This window comes from Buteo buteo, chromosome 16, assembly GCF_964188355.1.
Source record: "Buteo buteo chromosome 16, bButBut1.hap1.1, whole genome shotgun sequence".
In the NCBI taxonomy this organism is placed as follows: Eukaryota; Metazoa; Chordata; class Aves; order Accipitriformes; family Accipitridae; genus Buteo; species Buteo buteo.
The window spans coordinates 14,119,289-14,143,530 of NC_134186.1; the positions used below are offsets into that span (position 1 = coordinate 14,119,289).

The 24,242-nt window shown below is 51.6% G+C and overlaps 1 protein-coding gene across 1 annotated transcript; it reads right to left on the reverse strand.

Annotated features, from left to right (window-relative positions):
* Nucleotides 1-12,112: 12,112 nt before the first annotated feature.
* Nucleotides 12,113-13,837, reverse strand: CDKN1C (cyclin dependent kinase inhibitor 1C). The gene is made up of 3 exons (XM_075047056.1): nucleotides 13,215-13,837; nucleotides 12,978-13,104; nucleotides 12,113-12,833 (listed from the first exon to the last, which is right to left on the reverse strand). Exons 1-2 carry the CDS (start codon nucleotides 13,681-13,683, stop codon nucleotides 12,983-12,985), a joined length of 591 nt encoding a protein of 196 aa, XP_074903157.1. The 5' UTR covers nucleotides 13,684-13,837; the 3' UTR covers nucleotides 12,113-12,833; nucleotides 12,978-12,982.
* Nucleotides 13,838-24,242: the final 10,405 nt, after the last annotated feature.

Consider the following 24,242-nt stretch of genomic DNA (forward strand, 5'->3'; position numbering starts at 1 on the left):
TCCCCCCCCCTCCCCCGCAAAAAAAGCAACGGCAGCGGGTCGGGCGGCTTGAATCCGTCCCTCCCCCCCCTCCCCGAAAGCAGCCGAGCCACGAGTCTCCTGTCATTCAGCCTTCTGCCCGGCTGATCACTGTGAAAAGAGCCGCCCCGGTGACAGAAACACATGAATATTGACTGCAAACAAACCCCGGGGGAGCGGCACCTGGGGGGCTGCGACCGCCGGGCCCCCCCCCCCCAAGCCCTCAGCCCGCGGGGGAGCGCGCTCACCTGCTGCAGGGCGCGGGCACACGCAGGTGCGTGCGTGCACAAACACGCACCCGCATGCATGCACAAACATGCATGCATGCACTTGCATGCATGCACATGCATGCACGCAGCCGGGCGTGCGCATCCACCCCCCCCCCCCGAGCAAGGCTCTCTGCTCGGCTTTGCACAGCCCAGCCCAGCCAAGGCGGGGGTAGTGGGGGGGCCGTGCAGCCCCGGCCCGGGCGGAGGGGTCCGCCTGGCTGCAGCCCCCCCCGGGCCGCTGTACCTGCGGCAGGCCCGGGGAGGCGGCAGCTGAGTCTATATAGCTGGTGGGTTATAATGGGGCTGTCCCCCGGCGGGGAGGACCATAAAAGAAACACGTTTCATTTACAAGTTTCCCCCAGCTGGGCCCCGACTTTAGTCCTTAGTCCCTTTCTGGAGAGGGGATGGGGGGGAGATGGCTCCCCACCACCACCACCCCCTTTCATGTATCTAGCACAGGCCAAAATCCTCGCTTTCACTTCAAAATCCTCACGCTTTCCCAGTTTAAAGGCAAGAGTCATGGGAGACAAAAGCTCTAACCCTCACGGGTTTCCATTTCTTTTTGGGCCGTGGCTCCCCCGATTATCCCTTTCCTCTCTACCATCCCCGGGGAAAAACAATTTTTAATAATTGCTTTGGAAATATACTTTCAAACAACGCTATTCCCCCCCCCCGAATTAAATAAACAGCATCTGGAAGCTAATACATCACCAAATGCCCCCCTCCTCTTATTTTTTCCTTCCCTATTGTTTAGGGCTAGGGCTATAAATAACGTTTCGCTTGCGTTTTATGGACGAGACACGTTTCTAAGATGTGTCGTCCCCGTCCGTCGTCGTCCCCCCCCCCCGTTATACCGTCAGAGCAGGGTGTAGGGCCGGGGGTGCAGAGGGGCCACCCCCCCCCGCCAAGCCCCTATTAACCGCCTATTACAGGGGGTGGGGGCAGGGAAGGTGCAGATTTAAATGGTCTCCCCCCCCCCCTCGCCCCCTTCAAACGCAGACAATTTTGATGAGTGGGTTTTTGTCCGGATGGTTTGTAATGGTGCCTGTTTTGGGGTGTCCCGGGGGGTCCGGGAAGCTTTAATTCGCTCACAAAGGCTCATTTGCAGGTCAATGCCATGGCACACTCGCCTCTCCCCTTTGCCTAAATCTCCTTTTGTTCCCCATCGCCTGCTCCTCATGCCAGATGGCCGCGGAAAATGCTAATTTTCTCTCTCCCCCCCCCCTTTTTTCTTTTTTTTTTCTCTTTTTTTCTTTTTTTTTTTTTTTTTTTTTTTTTTTTTGCATTTAATTGCGGCCCTTTGCAGATGGGGGCTGCGGAGTGTGTGCTTCATTGAAACGAGGTTTGCTTTTTGGTTTCCAGGCACGTTTCTAAAAGTCCGATCTGAGTCAGGCAGGGATTAGTTTGACAGGGAAGTGATCAGATTAAAATCCGTGCATGAGCTCGGCCTCCTCGCTCCCTCCTTTAAAGCTCTCCTCCTTCCCTGCCTTGCCCACTGCTTTCCTCCCAGGAAAAAGGCAAATCCTTCTCTTTCCTGAGCTGGCGCAAGCGGTTTGGGGTGGGAGGCAGGGCGGATTTTCCCTGAATCCAGGGAAAATTCATCTTCTTGGGGCGATGGGAACAACCTTCCTTTAGCTAGCATCTTGCCATCAGTAGGGTCATAAAGCTGGATTTGGCGTGAAACTAAGCGTTTTCTCGCTTTTTAAAACTTCCTTTCAAAAAGGCAAGTGTGGATGTCGATGGGAAGAGGGGAGCGGGTGCCACCACAGGTCTGGGGAGCTGAGGGTGAGGACAGGGACCGGGGGGTGCACGGAAGGGCAGCCGCGGCCTGCAAACCCCCCAGGGGTCCAGGCCGCCTCCAAACGTGTGGTGCAAAGGGGAAAGCTACCAAAACGGGTCAGGGAGAGATGCTGAGAGAGGTGTACCCTCCTCCTGGGGTTCTCCAGAGTCCCGCTCAGTTTTAGTAGGATGAGCTTGTCCCCAAATGGGGGCTGCGGCCTTTGAAATGCCTTAAAAGTGGTCACACTTAAATGCTTGCTCTCAACGAGGAAAAAAGTGCCAAAAGAACAAAAGGGGGGGGGGGTGTCCCTCTTGAAAGACAGGGAGACAGTGCTTGCAGCAGTTGCACGGGATGAAACCCAGACACCTTCCCACCTCCTTTTTATCGGGGCGTGAGTTAACGTGTCCCACCGCATGCTGGCAATCCATCACCCGCACAGGGGTAACCCAGGGCAGAGCCGTGGGCTGGAGCTACCCTCTCACGGGTACCTAAGCACCCCACTTGAGGCTCTGTAACTTGAGGGGGAGGAGGGGAGGCCGTGCTCCTCTTCTTCACCGGACAACAGGATGGTTTTGCCCCTGGGGGTGGAGGTGCGGGTTTGGCTCCTGGATTTTCAGCTACAAGGAGGGTTATCCAAGGCAGGTCAGCCGGGTAAGCATCCCAACTGCTGTGCCGCTAACGCAGCGAGCAAAACCCGCGATTCCTTTCCCCTCAGTCCTATTTTTAAGGCGCTGCTGCGTTTTAGGTGGCACTGGGTTTGGAAGTGTGCTCTACAGCAAATCCCTCACCAGTAGGAAAGGCCCAAGGATCTGCCCCAGCTGCCAATGGGGCTGGACAGGGATTAGGCAGCACCAAGCTTTTCAGCCGGTCCAAGGCTGGGGCTCTGGGGGCGAGCACAGGCAGAGCTATGGGATGGCTCCTACTGAAATCCGAGGTGGCACCTTCGCAGAGCAGTAGTAGCTTGGCAGGGGAGAGTTCCAATCTGGGCTCACTGAGGTGCCCAGGCCTCTTAAAAGACGCTAAGAGCCTGTTCCCAGGACAGAGGAGAAGTGGGAAAAGTATAGCAATGAGCGAAAAGTCTTTATTTGACAGTGCAGAGAGACAAACTTACCAGACAGCTTATCATTTTCTGTTCATATCTATAATACGAATATTTCTAAAATCTATATTTTTTCCTGTATGGCTTTTTTGTTAGAACAAGATGCTGATGTTTTCTTGCTGACTTTGGAGCATATTAGCTAACTGCTTTGCCTGAGTTCTCCTTAGTTTTCTGGCTTGATTAAAGCCAGCCTGCAAATGCTGACCCAGGTGTTATGCACGCTGGCAAATTACTGGCACAGACACCTGGATCCATGTCTGCAGGTTGGGCGAGCAGCTCTGGAGCAATAGTTGGCTGTTAGGCAGTACAAAATGTTCATCTTTATATATATATGTATATGCACATAATTTTCAACTTTTGTATTTTGAATGGTCTGTCTATTGTGATTTTTGGAGCTTACAAAAAACACCCATTAAAAGTCATCATCCACTGTGATTTGATTGTGCCCTATGAGAGAAACTGCAGGCTTCTGCTTTGGGATTTGTGGGTACGTAGGAATTAAGCAATGCCTTTGCCTACCAGGTAGGACTCTGAACTGGGGGGCCGGGAGGGCATGCAGTCCACTTTTTCCTCTCTCACTGCTGGGGAATCACAGCTCTGGATTGAATTGATCTGTTAAAAACGAACCATTGCATTACACTGGATATTAGGGCTTAATAACTCATTGTGAATATGGTCTAATGTGGAAACAGCCATTCCCTTTGGGATAACTAGCAAAAATAAAAGCAAAATTACAGTAGACAAAGATTTAACTCTAGTACCCCTTAAATCTTCAGTAATTATTTCTCTCTCTCTCTTTTTAAATTTGGGGAGGGGAGGGGCAAATCCCATATATTCTGGATTTTTTGTTTAAATTAGGTTTGTTTCTCTAAGAATTCAAGAACATTTATTTGCTTAAAGGCTTGCCAGAAAAAGGCCCCAGGTCTAATCCCCTTTCTGCTACACACCAATGAAACTTAGGAAACTCTTTGACTATTGACTTTTTCACGTGGAAACCGATCTGCTGAAAGTGAAAAGAAACCATTTCTTGGAGGGGGGAAGAAAAACCTCTGTGAAACTCTGTTTTGAAGAAGTCGTCGTCCTTGGCCTGTGGAGTAGCAGCAGAAGCAAAGGCTTTTTGATCCTCAGATTTGTAAACTTGTAGACATAATAATGCCATTTCTCTAGTGTTAGCAGGTGTCCTGTCTGGAAGTTGCTGCCTCAGCCTCCAGCAGAGCTGGGAATTAGAAAATTGTCTGTCTTTCCTGAACCGTGAAGTGCTGCTCTTAAATAAAGGCCAGGTCAGATGTTAAAGGGACATTCTTGTCTCCTGAAGCCGAAATAATCTACAGTCACGTCGAGAAATGAAGGCATCCTCCTCCCAAAATGGTCAATCTCTTTATCTCCCATTATAGTCCACAGGGTCAAGAAAAAAACCCTTCCATGCTGACGTTTTGCAATATTTCTCCTCAGCCTGTAATTATCCTGGTTCTGTATAGCTGAATTTCAGGGAAATATGATAATTGGGAAAGTTTTATTCTCTTCCGTTTTTTTTTTCTCCCCCCCTGCTGTCCTTCCTCTGACAGAATAGTTCAGTGAACACAGATCAAGCTTCAAATATAAATTCCATATTTTCTCTCTGCTTGTTAATAGCTCTCAAATGACATCAGGATTTTTTTTTTCTCATTTAATATGGTTAAAGAGAATTTTTGCACCAAATCCTCAAAATCCTGCAGGCAGGCATAAAACCAAAATCAACAAGCACATCTTTTAATTTGCAGCTAATTCCCTCTGATAAGGTGTCTCTGCACACTGTGTTTTATGGCTGTTCAGTAACAGTGGTTATTATGGAAATTATCCCCAAATCTCCTGCTGTATCCCCCTGCAGAGGTGGCTGCTGCTGCTGCTGCTTGGAACTGTGCTGTCCTGTGCTACACACCCGACAGCAAATGCAAACTACTGCTTTTATTTTTATTTTATTGTTATTTTCACTGTAGAAAGGCTGTGCCTGGCCATTCCGTGGAGGAGCACCCCAGCTCAGGAGAAGGGGTTCCCACTAGCGGCTGCGGGGTGTCCCCCCTCTCCCCCCAGCCGTGCCCTGCTGCCCCGCTCATGTCCCCCAGGTGCTGGAGGGGGAACGTGAAATTTGGCAGGGGGGTGGTCTTTGTGTCGGGGAGGTGCCTTTTGCCATCCCAGCGCAAATTAAACACGCGTGTTCCCCCAGCGCTGCCAAAGCCCTGTACCATCCAGTAACCCGCTGCGCTCCCAGGGCTCCTTGCCCGCCTGGCACGGGACAGCAATCCCGCCTGGCAGCCAGCGGAGAGGAGGGGTGAGAGTCTGGGAGTGCGGAGGGGGGGTTCAGGTGCCACCGTACGCTCTCCAACAGCAGCCTGGGCAGAAAAGCCTGGTCGTAGCAGCTCCAAAAGTTTCGGTCTTGGCACGAAAGGCGGGCTTCCCCCTTTGGAGGGATACGCAGCCGGACTCCCTTGGTTAGAGGGACAAAGAAACAGGTTTAGCCTGACAATGTGCAGAAGAAAATGGAGAACCAGGTGCCAGTATTCTCAGTCCTGTTCACTCATCTGAGAGAGCGCAAAATCTAAAAAAAAAAAAAAAAGAAAAAAAAAAATCCAAAGCTTTTGGGACCACCAACCAGCGGATGAGATGTTGTACAGCCCCAGAAAAACTGAAGCTATGTTAACTAGAGCCACGTTTGAAAACTTAAGGTCCTAGGAAAACCAGGCTTTGCTAAACCAATTACCACTGGATGTATGAAAACAACTTAATTTGTGCCCATTGTTTTCCAGAGTAAATTGCTGTAGACCTCAGGTCCCAGTAAGTCTCAAGCATCTTAATGTGACCCAAACAGAGACTTTTCCATGTAAAAACAGATGAGATGGTCTGTATTCTTGGGGGAGGGTGGTTTTGCTTTTGTTTGTTTAAGGTGGCTGGTTTGCATGTGTATTGCCACCAGCCCTCGCAGGGAGCAGCGTGCAAGAGGAGCTGCATGCTCGGTCCCTCTAATCCAGTGTCACTCGAAAACAGCCCTGATCAAAGCATCTTCCAGCTGTGAAAAACTCTTCTCCTTCCCCACACCTCGTAGCCAGGCACAGCAGTGATTTCCTAGGCTTGCCGTGATGGCAAGGATGGAGAGTGTGGTTTGGGGTCAAGGTGCTGCATCCGCAGGAGTTTGGGAGGTCGTCCTGTCCCTCTCCTCCTGGAGAGTCCGCAGGGTGAGGGTGGGATCGACGGATGGCACGCAGGGAAAAAAAGATGTGGTGAGGCGAAAAGACTTGTCAAAGCTCAGGTTGTGGTTTCTGTTACTGTAGGGCTTGGAAAAAAAAATATGGAATGTTATTTAGGTTCCCGTTCTAGGTTACATCCAAGAAATACTCTGGTGTGTTTGATGCGGAGCAGGAGAGGATGAGGGAAGACGGGGCCTTGGCTCTGCCCCCTTGTGTCTGTGCACGATGATAAAATCTTTTAATTAAATGATCGCATGGAGTGCACAGAGTGAACGGTGCTTGCTTAATGAGCAGTTGCTCAATTTTGCTTTTCTTGCCATTCAATGGACGGTGCTATGTCTTATTAACCGCGTACTATTCAAACCCTGCTCAAAGACATTAATTTCCCCGCTGGACTTATACGGTGCTGCTCATGGTAGTATCTGAGCGCTTTCCAAGCATTAATGGATTAAAATATAAATGATGAGTGTTATTATCCCTGTTTAATGATGGGAAGCCAACAGAAAGAGAGATGGGAGCCAATAATTAATTCGGAGTGCTGGTCCAAGGTACCCCATAGCCATCCCCTTCGAAGTCCTGGGCTTCACCTGGCCAAAACCACGGGCAGAGCCCGGTGCTCAGCAACCCTGGCTGCAGCTGTGGCTGCTCAATGCTTTTGCAAGTCGGACCCAAGAATCTCTTATCGGATGCCCAGCAAAGGTGGGCACGATTACTAGCTGCTTGTGAAAACGTCAAGCACCTTGTCCAGAACTGCACAATGCCTCTGTTGCAGAAACAGGTCAGGAGGAGCCAACTGTCCTCCAGAGAATAAAAAACCTGTATCCAACTCTCATGTGAGCGAGAGAGAGCATCGAGTATGCTACAGGAAATCTGGTAGGAGAGAGTGAGTAATCCTGGGGCGATGCGAAGCCCACAACTCCTCAGCAGGGCTGGGGCATTTTAGATTGTTGGCATTGGATTAAGTGCGAAAGCATCCTGCAGGCCCTTGCTTTACTTTCTCAGCTTCTCTGGCAAGAGCTTACCCAGCAATTTCCCCTTTGCCGCACAGCCTGGATTCATTCTGCAAGGGAAAGCGCTGCATGAAGTGGGTAGCGTGTGCCCTGGGGCAAGAAATGGTGTGCGTGCCTGTGAAAATGCACCATTAGCAAAGGATCTGGGCTGAAATCGTACAGACAGCTCAGGCACCTCCAAAACCTGAGTGTTTCCTTCCCAATCCTCATTCTGCATGACATACAAGTGTAGTGCGTGTGCGAGAGAGCGCATTGAGTATGCTAAAGGAAATCTGGTAGGGGAGAGTGAGTAATCCTGGGGTGATGTGAAGCCTAGGGACTCCTCAGCAGGGCTGGGGCATTTTAGATCCCACGCTGACTTGGGCCACAGGGATAAAAAATAGTGGATTATCCTTAGCACCCATCTGCAGATGAGTTGAGGGGAGGGACGGGATGTTACCGGTTGAGTTTAATGGGTATTTGCAGGCAGCAGAGATTTGCTGGGGTCAGGCAGCCTCTGAAAGCCTGCACAAAATACAAATATAAATGAATATATAATGCAGAATATAAATGTCGTGGCCTGTTCCCTTCTCTCCCTCCCCTCGTGCACACCGGCAGAGTCTGGTGCCCACTGCCCAGCCCCTTCCAGCATACCCCAGCCTCAGCTGTGCTTCTGCTACACCTGCACCCTGCTAGTCCCACCCCAGATGTTTTTGGGTGCTGCCTCCTGTTCCCTCTCCCTGCATCCCTGTCCCCATCCTATAGATTGGGACCCCATGACACCACAGATGCTGATGTGAGGCTGCACAGCCACCACTGGCCACTGGTTTTCCTGGAGCGGAGACTTGGCTGTGAGGATTGGGGAAAGTGGCTCCAAAATGTAGTTTGTCCTGTGTTTAAGAGAGTTTGAGCTATTTTTTTACCTCATAGCAGGGCCTGCTTCAGGGCCTTTACATTTGTACAGCTCACCTAACTGTTTAGCATTTTTCTTTTTCCCCCAAAATCTTTCCCAACAAAAGTTTCTTGGAAATATACAGCTAAAAACCCCTTGGTTTAAAAAACAAACAAATAAAACCATTAAATTCTTTTCATTGGGAATTTCACCACTGACACGAAAAGAGATTGTGTAGTCTTTAGTACTAGAAACTGTGCGATGGGAGAGGAGATGCTTGATTCTCCTCCTTTCTCTGTGAGTCAGAATAACAGATATAATCCCATCCTTTCATCTTACGAAAAGACTTTTGGTTTGTGTTTGGCCTGCTTTGTTCCAAAAATGCTTGTCAAGAAGAACATTTCTGAGAGGGTACAGGCTCGTGGGGGGGAAAGGCATTGGAAAACCATTGTGAGTTTATTCTGTAGCAATAGGTGACAAGGTAGCTAAAAAAAAATCCAGCTCCCTGATTAATTATTTTATACTCTCTGATTAGTTATTTCATGTACATATATGTGTGTGTTAGTATATGCACACACACTCTTTCTTTTCCTATCTGTTTCTCTGCTTAAACACGGTCAATTCAATTTCCATCACCCCACATGCATTCTTTGCACGCATCTCCCGGTGTAACCATCCTACCAAGCCATCGCAACTTGTTGTAAGTCAGTTGGGCATTTAGTGAATTTATTTTATTTCTGTACTCAAATGTAGGAAATTATTCTTTAAAAATGACGGGTTTTTCCCCATCCTGTTACCTACACCTCCTGCTCATTAGCAACAAATATTTGCTCAAGAAGTGGAAAGCAGCTTTCTGTTTATTTTAAGCAATAATAGAACAAGTTTTGGCCCAGAAAGAAAAGTTGCTTCTAGGAAGGAGAATGATTCCCAGTGTCAACCATATGTTGCATTCATCTAACTGAAGTGGCTTAATTACTGGTAGATCTTGCTGCGCTCATAAAGATAGCGCTAACCTTTTTGCCAAGATTGTTTGCTGATAATTGCATTTGCTAAACGAAAAACAACAACAATAAAAATCTGAAAGACTTTCTCCCGCCAAGCTTCCCTTCCAGTCTTCCTGCAGTGCCCTTTCCCTTTAGATACCCACCACAGGATTCACACTGAAATATGCTCGTATGAAACAAATCTCTGGAGGTGCAGCAATGTTAACGCTCCCGTCTCGGTCTCTCTCGGGGCAGGGGAGGAACCACAGTGGCCATCCCCCAAATGCGCGGCTCTGCTCCTTGGGAGAAGGAGCGGTGGTGATGTGGGGTAGATTATTCCTCTAATTGCGTAGCTGGCTTCAGCCTGGGATTAAGGCGGCTCAAATAACGACCTGACTTTTTGTAGTTGTAATGAGCGGCAACCTTGGTCCTTCAAGACCCCTGATATTTTGAATCCTTTCCAAAAATATTCCTGCCCTCAAATCCAAAGTGGAATTTGGGATTTACCGCTAAGGGGTAAGTGGGTTGGCGGTAACACCCGTCAGCCTCCCTCCGCTTCTGCCTATGCATTCTCATGATAAAGGGCACTTTAAAGCCCCTCTGACAATGAATGAGTCCTAGTTAAATATTTCAAGAACTTCTTTACATGGTTTCCTCTGATGCATGTACTGTTGAGACATCTGTCTTCCGTACTAATAAAGTAGTCTAGATTTAAAATGAACTTCATTGGATTGCTTTGAAACTATAGGCACATATGGTTCATAATTAGCTGGATATCTCTTATAGTTAAATGATTTTTTTTCTCTCTCTCTCTCTCTCTGTCGCCCATTCGCATCAATAATAGAAGCAAACAAAGTTCCAATTGTTCCCTGTTGCGGGACATTATGTGCCTGAATAAATGGATGTTGGCTGTGTCTACATGGATTTGCCATATGGCTACAAAGGCCGAAAGAATAGGGGCAGTGTGCTTTGTGCCGGGGCGAGGAGGGCCGGCCGGGCTGGGTGGGGCAGGGCGCGGGGGTGGCCGCACCCCTTCCCCTTCCCGCACCCCTTCCCGCACCCCCGGGACCTCAAGGAGAGCAGAGCCCAGGGGCCTGCGGGACGCGGCCCTCCCCGCCAGGGTCTGGAAACCCGCCGGCTCCTCTAGCGATGCCCGAGAGCTGGAATTAGTCGCTTCAGTGAAGAGCCCTGGGCCTAAACTCTCCCGGGGGTGGGAGCTTTCCTCCCGGGCTGGGCTGGGCACACCTCGGCGCAGGCGGCGGCTCCTCCGGCCAAGGTATTCGGGAGCCCGGAGCAGGGATCTTTCATTGCAGAAAGTCCTATTATTAGTTGGGGGCTGGGACAATGGAGGTCCCAAAGGCACCTGCTTTCATGAAAGCGAGAGAAAAGCCCATAAATCCTGGAGGATCCAGCTGCCTCTCTCCGGGTATTGTTGGCTTTCACAAGGAAAGGGAAAAGCTATTTTTCTTTTCAAAGAGGGGGAAAATCGTATTGAGTCAGCGGCCACTGATGCGGGTGCGTAAAATAATCCCGTTCTGATTAAGCGATCACGGAGCTGGAGGTAATCAATGTTACTTTTACAGCCAGGAGCGTTTGGCGGCCGTGACGGGGGGGCAGAGAGGAGCGCCGCGGGGGCCCGGGGAAGACGATGCGGATAAACCTTGAGCCTTATTCTCTCGGGTCCCTCCCCCCCACCCCCCGTGAAAGAGCATCGCTGCAGAGCTCAGAGGGCCGGGGAGCGATGCCCTCGCACCCCCCGCCCCACCGCTGGGTCCAGCACTCCATGGAGGTGACAGGGTGGGGAGTGGGGTCTGAAAGGGACAAATCTGGCCAGCCAGCCCCCATGCCTCTAAAAGCCCTGGTCCCCTCCCCATCTGTACTGTCCAGCACCCCAATCCTTGCACCACCTGCAGCTGGGACCAGACCTGTCTGTCCCCCCCCAGGCAGCGCAGGGTTTGGCACCCTGAGCGGGGCACGTGCCCTGACCCCGTCAGGCTTCACGCAGATCCCACGGCTTTAACCTGCCATGGGGACGGGGTGCCCCCCGCAAACTGCCTGGGCTGCGTGGTTGACAGCGCTGCCACAGAAGCATTAATGCCAAAATGCTGGGTATTTTGTCTGTCGGGAGGGGTTTGTCTGTTTGTTTTCCTTTTTCCCTCTTTCATGGCTAGCTGGAATTGCTGCCTTTCCCAGCACTGTTGTGTGTTTGCCCTGTAAATCATTGCTGGACTTGGGCAAGAGGTCCCAGAAGTCTTTCCCTGCAGTAGCCACGGCTGTGAGGTCCAGGTCAGGGGCTGAGGGCCCACGGCTGGGAAGGGGTGGGGAATGTGTATGCCCCCCCCCAAAGCAGGGGCATCTCCCCTGAGCCTGTTTAGGACACTGGGGGGCTGTGGTCTGCATGCACCAGTCACCCCCCTCCCCACACTGCTCCTAAGTGAGGGACACAGCAGCCCCAGCACAGCCAGGTTCTCAAGGGGGGGGTATATACAGCTTTGGTAAGAAGGCAAAAAAAAAAAAGGAGGGAAATGGTTACAAATAAAGAAATAGTCATAAAATGTGCTGAAAGGCCAACTTCAGGGTGTGATGAAGGATGTTTGTGCCCATTACACTTGGTTAACTCCGCCAGTACTCAAACCGACTTGTTATCAAGGGAAAAAAACCCAAACCTTTTCCCCTCTGACTTGCACTCAAGCTTTGCACCCCGGGCCGTGGAGGTGGAAGCGCCTGGTGCCCCGCGGCACGGGAGGAGCCCCCCCCCCTTCCCGAAAGGCGCAGAGCTGGGCACGGCTCCACCGGCCCGGCCTCGGGCCTGTCCGAGCCCCCCCGGGCTCTCACTCGCCCCTCCGAGGGCGTCTGCACAGCACACACCGAGCAGCCTTGCAGGGGTTTCCTGGCTTTTTTTATTTATTTATTATTATTGAAGTTGTGGCATTATTTGCAATGGCAGTGGTACAGACCGGCTCAGGAACCATTGAAAGAGATTTGTCTTCAAGTAAAGTCTAAAAAATATTTTGATTCATAGCTACATCTTGTGAATGCAAAAAAAAAAAAGTTCCCACTATAAAAATAAATTTACATTTTGTAAATAACAAAAGCAAATATAGTGCCCTTTGGCTTAACCAAAAGAAAAAAAAAGACTATTGGATGTCAAAGTTATCCACATTTCTGACATAAATAGAAAATATAAGTTAGTATAACTCTTAAAAAAAGTTTTGTACAAATATACACTTGCTTTTTTCCTTTTTTCCTTTTTCCTTTCTTATTTTGCACTGAGAGCTCAGCAGAGATTAAACATTTCATATAAATGACTTTTAAAGCTTTACACTTCTGGCCAGTGTACTCACATTAGGCATAATACATTTCTATACAAAACGTAATACATTGCACAGTTGTACGTTAACACTGCTCCGTGCGCGGCCGCGGCCGGCGGGCAGGCGCTCCGGCTCCGGCTCCCGGTCCCGGTCCGGGCGGGCGCGGGGGGGTCCCGGCTCGCCGCGCCGCCCGTCCCGGCCCCCCGCGCCTCCGGGGCGCCGCGCCTCCGGGGGCGGCGCGCCTCTCCCGTGGGTGCCGTAGTGCAAAAGTCTGGGGAAGAACAGAAACGAGGAGAAAAACAAAAAAATAATTATCGGGGAGAAAAAAAAAAAAAAAGGGTGCGGGGGGTTGAAAAAGGGGGGGGGGCGCAGAAAGCGCCCGGCCACCCCCGCCCGCCCCCGGGGCACGCCTCACCTGGCTCACCGGAGCCGCTTGCGGGGGGTCTGCTCAGCCGGCACGGCGGCGGGGGGCGGCGGGCAGCTGGCGGGGCGCTCCGCCGCCGCCTTGGGCTCCGCCGGCCGTTTCCTCCTCGCGAAGAAATCTGGACGGGGAACGGGGCGGGGGGGAGGGAGGGAGGGTCGGTCCGTCAGCCGCGGCGGCGGGCCGCACACCGCCCCCCCTGCGGTCCCCCCCGCGGTCCCCCCCACGCACCTGTGATGCGGGCCGTCGGGCCCCTCCGGCGGAGCCGCATGCCGCGGCGGCGGGGCGCGGCGCGGTTCTCCCGGCTCAGGCGCCCCCCGGGCCCCTTGGCGGCGGCGGCGGGGGGCGGCGGCGGCGGCGGGGAGGGGGGCGCCCGGCGGAGGGGGACGCGGTGCCGCCCCACCTGCAGCGTCTCCCGGTAGAAAGCGGGTACGGTGCCGCCCTCCACCTCCTCCCAGCGCAGGCGGCCGGGCCCCGGCAGCGGCGTGTCGGTGTGGAAGTTGTAGTCCCAGCGGCGCTGGTCGTCCTCCCCCATCTCCCGCAGGCGGCTCCGCAGCTCCCGGCCCAGCTCCTCGTGGTCCACCGGCCCGAAGAGGCTCCTGCAGACGGGGCTGCGGCCGGGCCCGCCCAGGGCTCGCCGGGCGGACAGGCGCTCCAGGGCGGCGGCGGCGGCGGCGCCGGAGAGGCGCACGGTGGACATCGCCGCCGGGGAGGACGCGGGGTGGCTGGGTGGGCTGCGGTGGGCCAGGAAGGGGTGGGTGCCCCCCCCCCGCCCGCCGCCGCTCCTCGCCTCGCGTTCCCCTCCGCGCTCCGGCCGGCCCTGCCTCCCGCCTCTGAGCCCCTACCCCCGGCCGCCCGGCTTTTAAACCCCGCTCCCCGCGAGGCCGAGCAAAACAACCATTAGCATAATAGTATTTCCCCGCCGTCGGCCCGCCGCGATTGGCGGGGACCCCCCCGCCGCCCCCCCGGCCCCCGGCGGCAGCCCTCCTGCCCGCGCCCTCCATTGGCTGCGGCGGGCGGCAGCGGCCCGGCCCGGCCCCGCCGAGGACCGGGAAGGAGGGGGACGGCCCCGGAGTGGTGGGGGGGGGCGGCCCCGGCGCTGGCCCGGCCCCGGGGGGCGGCCGCGGCGCTCCCCGCCCGCCGCCGGCCCAGCTCCCTTTGTCTGCCGGCGGCCGCGGCTCCGCCGCCGCTTCCTCCCCGGCGGCTTTCGGGCTTGGTTCCCCCCCCGCCCCGTGCTGCCTTTTCAGCGTGTAGGGCCGTGCGTGCGTGTGTGTGTGTGTTTTATTATTTTTATTAATTTTTATTGTTATTTTTTCCCGAGGAGCGTCGCCGGGAGGTTTTTCAGCATCCGCGGGGCGCGGGGGATTTGGGGCGGGGGAGGTGATGCCCGTGGAGGAAAACGGGCTCGTTTCTGGCTCGGGGTTTTTTATTACGCTGCCGCGAAACAAAGCGAGATGCTTGCAGATTTCTAAACAAGCTGAAGGCTATTTTTAAAAATAGGGCTTCTCAGCTGCATGGAAGTAATAAGTTGCAGCCTTACTGAATAGAAATACATGAAAACCACAGCATTTTCCTCTCCTAACTTTAAAACCCACATAATACGTGTTTGTTCACTGCAGATGAACTAATCTCGCTATTGTGTTGCCAGGGATCAGCTGGCTTGTGCTTTACATTTTCTGCAGGTCACTGCAATCATTGCCTTTTGTTGTTTTGGGATGGAGGAGTATGAAAGGAAAGGGAGGGGGAGCATAACTGACACGGTGCTAAAATTGGGCCCAGAACATCATCGTAATCTTCATGTGCGCCTCGGAGACTTGTTACCACAGCGAGCTTTTCGTCTGCAAACAGCAAGGGAAAAGACGGACCTTTATCAGTCTTTGCCCATTTGGGGACACCCTGGCTCTCCCTGTACCTACAGCTCTTGCCTTTGGGAAACTGGAACCCTTCAGCAAAGACAACTTGGATGATTTTATTCCCCTAGAGGGAATAAAATTAATTTTAATCCCCAGGGTGGTGCTGCCTGGGCAGAGACTGCCCAGGTGCCGGCTTACTGCAGGGCTGCAGAGGTCGCAGCTTTAGGCCCCTTAGGGCAATGGTGACCCCAGGCAGGTGTCAGCACCCGTTGAAAGCCCTTCTTTTCCCCCAGCCGAGCCAAAATATGTCATCTTCCTCCATGCTGTTCCCACAGTCAGCCCATGTCCGTGACAGAGCAGCCCTCCAGCACCGCTGAGGGCCCTCGCTCCCACCCTTGCCATGCCGGTTAGGAGCCTGGGGGAGCCGGGACAGCTCCTGTGGGCTCCCAGGTGCTGCACCTTCAACGCTGCTCCCAAAGATGGGCCACAAGAGGAGAGACCAGCAGTACCCGGGGTTTTGGACCCATGGACCTGGGGCTGGCTGCAGCGGGCGCAGAGGGGCAGAGGGGAGGTTGCAGCCTGGCTCACTTCACGGGAAGGGTGTTTCCATGCTCAGGCTGATGAGCAATGAGATGCCGCGGCAGGTTTGATCTCCCGAAATCATTTTCTGACATCCGTGGGGGCAGGTGGGCTGCTCGGCGGGAAGGGTCTGTCGCTTTGCGGTCGAGAGAAGAAGATGCAGCGAATGTCTCCAGGGTGCAGAGCCCCACTTGCTTCCTGGGCAGGCACAGAGTCATGCCTGGCAAAAGACTTTGCCAACCAATGGTACACAGACCACTCTCATTTCGCAAATAGTGGTAGCACAGGTATTTTAGGACATGTAAAGGCATTTTTTTAAAGATACCTGTTTAGATGTGGTGTTCTCAACAGATATTCTTGGTTTCCCGCGTGAGCTGGACCACAACCTACCCATGTGGCGATTTTAGTAAATGTTACCACACCGTCCCTTCCTTCCCAAAATGGCCCTTGAGGGTGGCCATGTGGAGGTCTCCTGGCCCAAAGGATATCACTCAAGGAGCAGGTCACGAGCAGGCTCTCCTGGTTCCTCATCACTAAAAACACATCGTCTTAAAAAGCAGTAGGTGAGCATCAGTTAGCAAGGGTTCGGCCAGGGAGAGAAGGGCTGGGTCCCGAGTCAGGCTGGGATGGTTGGGGAACATGTTGAACATGGCACAGTGTTCAGCTGGGACTTCTCCCAGCAGCCATCAGACGCACCTCTCGGGAAGTAGGATGGGGTGGTTTTAGAAATAAATGTGCTATGCGGAGAAAATGCCTCAAGTTCCCCAAGAAACCTGCTGAAAAAGTGCCCTCTATTCAAGACGCGAGCCAAATGGCAATGGCCGGTTCCCCGCAGACAGGGGCTCTTTGTGAGGAGTCCTCGCGAACCTGCTGCCGTCCTCCCCCAGCGCCGGGAGAGGCCAGCGGCCGCCTTTCCTGTTTTCTGCCTCCTCGGTTTTATACATTCCTGCGACGCAAGCCGAGCGAGCAAACTTCCCTGCTATTTGCAAGATGTGGGCGTGCCCTCTGCAAAATCCACATCGTGGTCCTTCCAAACAGTTTTCAGAGGTTAGCCAATATTTACGCAGTGCTGGAGGGATGCTAGGAACTACGGTTTGAACGGCAAAGTATTTTCAGGGGTTGCCTCATGTTTGAGGCCGCTTCACTTTCCAGCTCACCTGGGAGGTAAAGCGGCTCGAGTTTGAGGTTACCGGCTCATTTTTTTAGTTCGTCTTCCTCACTGCCAATGCTCCCCATCTCTTTGACTTTTTTTTTTTTTTTTTTTTTGGTCCCATTATACACTTACGTTTTAAGCTGGTGGTGATAGTCCAGGGGACCTTCTGCTCACAGTCGCCAGTTCTAGCAGTGTCTGTGCTTCTCTTCTGTGTGGAGATAGAGAGCATCCAGCCCATTTGAGAAGGAAATACTGTCTGCGTGGAGCTATGTTTTTCATTTAGTGAATCCATGAACTCTAAGGCCAGAGGGGTATGTTATGATCCTCTAAACCAGCAGTTTGCCTAACATGAGCCACAAAATCTTACCCAAGAGCTCCCACCACCAAGCCCATTAGCTTCTTTAGAAATTCCTGCTCCAGAACACTGAGCAGAGTAATTACCGCTATGGTTAGAACAATGCCCCATAAGAATGAAACATTTTTGCTCAAAATATCCAAGTCATATCTGCTTATGTCAGAAAAAAACAATGACTTTAACTAGTGTCTGTTCCTGCTGGCTGCTCTGCTTCAAAAGGGTGAGGGGAGGGAAAGCAAACTCCTTTATGGCTTGTGCATCATTGCAAAGGGATTGCGCTTGCAGGAGGTTTATTGCATTTGACTATTCCTGTTTGGAAAGAGTCCAGGTTGACTGTCAGAGCCAGGGCTGAATCTGATGGCTTGGCAGATAGGGGAAGAGAGGTCCTTGCACTGTAAACTGAGCAAGGAGTAACTGAGGAAATTTGACAAGAAGTTATGAAGGTAACAAAAGAGCGAGCCTCGGTGCTGTCATTCTGATGGGGCTGGCTGTTGCAGAGCTCCAGGTTAACTTCTTCAGAAGAGAGGGCCCGGTGAGACGTTGGTGTATGGAGGCAGATGGGTCCCCATGACACGGTGCCACGGAGGAGCACTCCTCCGTCTGCTGGACCATCGCGGGGGGAACGTCTCCTGCAGGAATTGTCCTCAGCGTGCTGCCAGATGAGAAAACCCATTGTTGGGCCCCTGGGCTTGAAGGCTTGAAGGTTTGTGATTTGCTCCCTTCTCATTTCCTTCAATACACCTTTACCGTATAGGCTCAACAATGTTTAACTCGGGATTCTTCAAATGCTGTGCAATCCACATGCGATTGCTTCGCTTCAGAACATGTTATATTCCTTAATAGCTTTAGCAGAGACAAAGACCAATAAACATGGGTACTTTATCTCCCATGCACTTCTCTTTTACTATGCGGGTGATCACAAGCAATTTGCAGTTTTGCATTTATACCAGTGGCAATTTTGCTTGGTACTTTGGAATCCTGCTTAAATAAACCGATTGCAATTAAAGTTCAAGTTAGCGCAGACTGCCCAAAATTGTCATTGAGGCTTTTTCACCAGCAAAGTGACACTTTGAATTATTCAAGCTGGTGTATCTTCAGAATTGTCCATTTCTTGACATGGTCAAAAAAAGGCAAATTTATTAGATTTCATAGCTAGGCAAAACCACACTAGTGCAGGGGCTAAAATGGGAAAAGATAATCTGAACAGAACCCTGAAAAAATTCTGGTAGTTTTAATTCAATTTGAATTGCTTTTTGTTGCGTTCCCCAAAGTAGGCAAAAGCTAACATCTCAGAAAACGGCTTTATTTCATTTAATTTCCTTTAATTTTTTTTTATTGTTCTTTCTGGTCTTGGTTGTTAAAAGAAGAGCTAGCCTTGCTGTCCAGCTGCTGCGCATCATTAGGGTAGCACAAAGGTAGTGGTGAATTTAGCCTAATCTATTGATGGACCTGCCAGTGCACCGGGGGCCATCTCATTCTCTCTTCACACTCCTCTTTTGCTCTTTCCATCATGTTGTTTTCCTAGATGAAGTCCACTCGCCATCTGGCCCTTCGTGACTGATTGGAAGCCTGACTCGTTTGCGGGATGCTCTCTGTGAACCGCAGCGTGGCGAGCCTGACTGACACCGTGCTTTTAACTCGGAAAGCAGGCTGGGAATGGCAGGTACCAAACAGCATTTTGAGCTCGTAGTCCTCTTGGCTCTTTTTTGCAGACTGTCTCTGTAGTCATATTTGAGCGGCAGTTAAATACTCAATATATTTATACGCCTTGCTTTTCTGTTGGTATCATTTCTGTTAAAGTCATGCTCTATCCTCACAGGTACTGTTTGTTGCCACTCTTTGTATTAAACAAGAGGTTTGCATTTTGCTTGTTTTGACATTCCCCTCTTCTTTTGTCTTGATCCGTGATAATACTATTTTTGGAGCAGCTTCTCACAGGTTATTTTTACTTTGGGGGGGGGTAAGGGGGCCATTACACAGGTTTTATTTTTGATTTCACATTTCTTAAGTAAACTTTTTTTAATGCTGATAGTTTGGCACGAGTCCTGAAGCAGATCGTTCACAGCCTGGGCTGCTGCAGGGGCGAGGTGCCTGCTCCAAAACCAAGCCCAAGAGCAGCGGTAAGTGCACCGGGAGTATCTTCCGATGGATCCCTGTGCAACCCTAGAGGAAACAAAATCTGAGAGAATGGAAAAAAAAACCCACCCAAAACGCTAGAAGGTTCTTGAAATCTGACTACGAAAGCGCCAGGCTTGCGAGAAGCTTGCAAGCAGCGGAGGGTATCCAACGAGTCCTTACGATAAAGACCTTAAAACCGGTTTCAAGGGAGGGTAAACGAACCCAAGTCTTAATCGTCCCAGCGGGCAGGGGAGCTGCGGGCCAGCCGGAGCCGCTCGGCCGGCCTCCCCCGCCAAGCCCCCGCCCGCCCGGCCCGGCCGCGAAGTACCGGCGAAGCAGGGCATGCCCCCCGCTCCCCCCCCCGCTCCCCGGGGCCGGTTTGAAGCCGGCGGTGCCGGCGGGCCGTCCCCGTCCGTGGGGCAATGGTGCCCTCTAATGTCGGCTGGGGCCGGGAGAGGCGAGCGCCGGAGCCCCGCGGCAGGGGTGGGTTTCCACAGGAGCCCCCCCCACGCTCCCCCTACGCCTTTGCAGCCGGTCGTCTGCCCCGGAGGCCCCCCCCCCCCCCGCCTTGTCGGCGTGTTCTCCCGCGATCCGCTCCGGGGATGTCGGCTTCGGCTGCCCTTGGACGCACCGCGGGAGCCCCCGGCCGGGCGGTACCTCCTGACGCCCCCCGCGGGGCGCCGGGGGAGCTCTGCGGAGGGTTTGCCAGGGCAGCCGGCTCTCCGCGGCCCCCGCCTGCAGACAGCGCCTTCAGCTCAGGGGAGGGCAGGTTACTGAAACGTGCGGCTTTTAAATCTACGCGCTGCGCACAGTACTTCTGGAGTAACGAAACACGTCGTAGCTATCTTCGCCGTCCTCTAGATTTTTCAAGTTGCTCGGAGTCCCTATGAGTCTTTGACAAGATTTATGAATAGAATAATACAGTCACTTTATTCTGTGAAAATTAGGGTTAAGGTGTAGCTTGGCAATCATAGAATCATAGAATGGTTTGGGTTGGAAGGGACCTTAAAGATCATCTAGTTCTAACCCCCCTGCCATGGGCAGGGACACCTTCCACTAGACCAGGTTGCTCAAAGCCCCATCCAGCCTGGCCTTGAACACTGCCAGGGATGGGGCAGCCACAGCCTCTCTGGGCAACCTGTTCCAGTGCCTCGCCACCCTCACAGTAAAGAACTTCTCCTTACATCTAATCTAAATCTACCCTCTTTCAGTTTATAACCATTACCCCTTGTCCTATCACTACATGCCCTTGTAAAAAGTCCCTCCCCATCTTTCCTGTAGGCCCCCTTTAGGTACCGGAAGGCTGCTATACGGTTTTTCCCAGGGCCTTCTCTTCTCCAGGCTGAACAACCCCAACTCTCTCAGCCTGTCTTCATAAGACAGGTGCTCCAGCCCCCGATTATCTTTGTGGCCCTCCTCTGGACCCACCCCAACAGGTCCATGTCCTTCTTATGCTGGAGGCCCCAGAGCTGAAGGCAGTACTGCAGGTGGGGTCTCATGAGAGCAGAGCAGGGGGGGAGAATCACCTCCCTTGACCTGCTGGTCACGCTTCTCTTGATGCAGCCGAGGATACAGTTGGCTTTCTGGGCTGCAAATGCACATTGCCAGGTCATGTTGAGCTTCTTGTCAACCAACACCCCCAAGTTCTTCTCCACAGGGCTGCTCTCAATCCACGCATCAACCAGCCTTTATCCATGTTTGGGATTGCCCCAACGCAGATGCAGGACCTCACACTTGGCCTTGTTGAACTTCATGAGGTTCGCACAGGCCCACCTCTCAAGCCTGTCAAGGTCCCTCTGGATGGCATCCCTTTCCTCTAGAGTATCAGCCACAGCACACAGCTTGGTGTCATCTGCAAACTTGCTGAGGGTGCACTCAGTCCCACTGTCCATGTCGCCGACAAAAAATGTTAAATAATAGTGGTCCCAATAAGGACCGCCGAGGAACACCACTCATCACTGGTCTCTACCTGGACACTGAGCTGTTGACCACAGCTCTTTCAGTGTGACCGTCCAGCCAATTCCTTATCCACTGAGTAGTCCACCCATCAAATCCCTGTCTCTCCATTTTAGAGACAAGGATGTTGTGTGAGACAGATTCAAATGCTTTGCACAAGTCCAGGTAGATGACGTCCATTGCTCTTCCCTTATCCATCAATGCTGTAACCCCGTTGTGGAAGGCCACCGAATTTGTCAGGCATGATTTGCCCTTAGTGAAGCCATGCTGGCTGTCACCAATCACCTGGCTGTTTTCCATGTGTCCTAGCATAGTTTCCAGGAGGCTCCGCTCCCTGATCTTGCTGGGCACAGAGGTGAGACTGGCCTGTAGTTCCCTGGGTCTTCCTTTTTGCCCTTTTTAAAAATGGGCAAGTTTTTTCCCCGTTTCCAGTCAGTGACAACTTCACCAGTCTGCCACGGCTTTTCAAATACGATGGATAGTGGCTTAGTTCAATGGTAGCTCAAACCGTGGAAGTCCAAGAGGAGATGCAGCTGTAGAGGATGTGGCCCTTGAGACACAGACCTGGTTTCAAGCAGGGCTGGCGTGCCTTGGGGACCCCCGCGAGCTTTGTCTCCTCTACATCCTTCTGTGGCTGATTCCCTCCCTTGGAGCGGGTGGCAAAGTAATACGGTGCTGTGGGATCTGGCTGTTCCTTCTCTCACTCCCCAAGTTGGATTCCCTCTTCTCATTTGCCTCTCCCTCAGGGCTTGCTCCCTCCTTTCCCCGCGATGGGGTGCTGAGATAGCATGCGATGACGCAGCACGATGAGATAATTTCTCCCCCCTCCCCACCCCCTGGCTTCTTGTTTGTATTCTTTAATTAATTTATCTTCTTGCCTACAGCTTTAAATTTGCTTTTGGCATAGTAACTTTCTGAAGACACAGCACTAAAATTTTATTTGCTCTTAATCTTGAAAAGCAATCGTCTTATAATCTCCCGGCTAGATTCATTGCATTAATTTTGCTGCAAGCTTTGAATGTGGACCAAACATAACCCAGCCAGTGGTGAACCTGCAAAGGGAGTGGTTCGATGAGCTCCCTTGGGGGAGTCCATCATGTTTGTTTTACAGCAGTTTAGCTATAGTAAGGCTGCCCTGCCCGCAATACGGTATGTATTCCTACAGAGCAGGGAGTTAATTGTACGTGGATCCAGCAGCACACTATAAACATGTTTATGTCATACAGAACAATTAGTGCTGTGACTCATTGCTGAGAGCTCAGCCTATGTTATATCTGGGGCAGCATTTAAGCATTTGTATGTGCCATCCGCAACAGCGGTCAGCACAAATCCTGCTCGGGTTCAGCATCCTGCAGATCCAAAGAGAAACCAAGTGCCATATCCCCTAACAGGGCAGAGGAGGTGGAAGATCACAGGTAACACTGGCTTAAAGGTTTTTTCATGGTTTGCATTACATCCACCAACACGGCTATTTCTTAATGAGCCAGTTCTTAAGTTTTGGACAGAAGCTGAAAGGCCCTGCTACTTCAGGCCATGGTCAGAAATGTTGCTAAATACTCTGATTACACGTGTTTGTAATGCCCTTTGGTAGACGGTGGAGGCCAGGAGAAAGCGACATTTTTTCCTGTGCTGTGACCAAGTTGAAAAATCATCAGTTCCTTCTGTAGCCTTGAAAGATACCCTTACCAGCTGCTCTGCCACTTCTTGCAGGAGCTATCGCTAAAACAAGTTTGTAGGGCAGTGAGCTCCAGGTGCCCGATCCTCAGTTTCAAGTAGGGTGAGTTTTGGACTGAGTGAGGACAGGAGGATCAGGCACAAAGAGCTGCACTTGTACCTGACTCTTGATTAAACTTTAATTTCATAAAGGTGCAATTAAAGACACACCCTGATGCTGTGCAGGATAGCTGGTATCTCAGTGTCCCCCAGTGAGCATGCAGTGACATATGAAGGCATTTCAAAATGACATGGTACAAATTCTTCTACTGTGAACCATGAGCCACATTCTCAAACACAGTCATGACCGAATGAGTCTGAAACAAATGTTTTCCTAACAGTAAAAGCAGAAAAGGAGCTGGATGGAAGACCTGAAGATTAATTCCTGGCAGCACAGAAATCAGAGGCAAAATTCTTGGTGAATTGGGGTCAGGGTTTCAGCCTAGAGCCAAGTAATCCAGATCTTGCAGCTCTTCTCAAGGCAAAAATGAGTCAGCTGGTCATCATTGGTATTCAAAAGGAAAATATAAACCAGGTGAAATTATTTAAGCTGACAGTGGCCAAATGGTAGTGAGTTTGCTCTGGAAGGAAAAAAAAATTATCTGGAGGTGCTATGTTTATGGAGTCTCATTGCTTTCTAGATCAAATGCGCTTGCTTTACAGATAGGAGAATGGCTTTTTTTTTTAGCTGCCAGCCTGCAAATTTAATCTAGAGCCTTTATTTTTCATGCACCACGATGGGTAAGCAAGATTTTCTGCTGACCTGCCCCTGCAGTCCCGATGAGGTCCTCAGCCCCTCTGCAGTCCTGTGGCTTCTGAGGGTGTCTCCGGCAGGATTCAAGGTGGTTGTCGCTTCACCTGTGCGGAGCTGGCTGAATTTGGCAAATGATTTAATTGCCGAGGCTCAGGAGGAATATAACCTACCACTCCTCTGGCTGTGCTGGGCAATAAATAAAAGGAATAAATCCTTATTGTTTTGTCTTGATGGTAATGAGGTGAGAGCCTGGGCAGAGCTGCTGAGTAGATTGGTGTCAGTTTTAATAGGAGTGTCTAGGACCCAGCCAATGTAGAAAGCCAGGGGAATTTCTTCCTAGCAGCCTCCCTGGGGCAGTTTTACAGAGGTAATCCCATTGCTGTCTGGTAGGGCATTAGGAAAATGAGCTGGGGTAGACCCCTTTTTCTAGCAGCACTTCTTCTCTTTCTTTGTTTCAAATATCCTAACTACTTGCAAAATGCCCAAGTCCAATCGCTGCTTTGGCAGGACTGGTTCTCAACCAGTTTGGACTGAAAATTTGCAGGACTTGCTTGATTTCTGGAAAAGCCAGATGACGGATCCTGGTTTTAGTGCACAAAGACTTTGATGTAGGGAGTTGTGTGTTCCAGAAATGGAACACGTGAATCAGGGAGCAGCGCTCCAAGTGAGCTTTTCTTGGGTTATTTCCACTCTCTCCAGAGTGTGGAAAGATTAACAAATGCCAAATGGTACTGACAGTGGCAAGACCAGCCCAAGACTATGCAGGCATTGCTGTTTT